The following is a 201-nucleotide window of genomic DNA, read 5'->3' as shown; positions in this document are numbered from 1 at the left end:
CTTGGGTATCAAAGGAGGCGCCAGTGGACTTCATTCAAGCCAAGGAAGCAGACCTTCAGGCCTGTACAACACGCCATAATTTATTACTAATCTACGAAAGGTACACATGAAATAAAGACATACAATATTCTTCACAATGTTATTTGCATTACGTTCAAAATAAATCGAAATAAAAAAGTGTTGCGTTACTTTTATTCCTAG

At 36.3% G+C, this 201-nt stretch overlaps 1 protein-coding gene across 1 annotated transcript in view; it reads left to right on the top strand.

Moving 5' to 3' along the window:
• LOC119587537 overlaps positions 1–105 on the top strand; it is a 957-nt gene extending 852 nt beyond the window's left edge. Inside the window, exon 2 of the mRNA XM_037936260.1 lies at positions 1–105. This exon is cut by the window's left edge and continues 722 nt beyond it. Within this exon, the coding sequence (XP_037792188.1) occupies positions 1–79 (79 nt within the window). The 3' untranslated portion in view covers positions 80–105.
• The last annotated feature ends 96 nt before the right edge of the window (positions 106–201 follow it).

This window comes from Penaeus monodon, chromosome 22, assembly GCF_015228065.2.
Source record: "Penaeus monodon isolate SGIC_2016 chromosome 22, NSTDA_Pmon_1, whole genome shotgun sequence".
Taxonomy (NCBI): Eukaryota; Metazoa; Arthropoda; class Malacostraca; order Decapoda; family Penaeidae; genus Penaeus; species Penaeus monodon.
The sequence above is the reverse complement of the archived record's forward strand: the minus strand, read 5'-3'. Positions and strand labels throughout refer to the sequence as shown.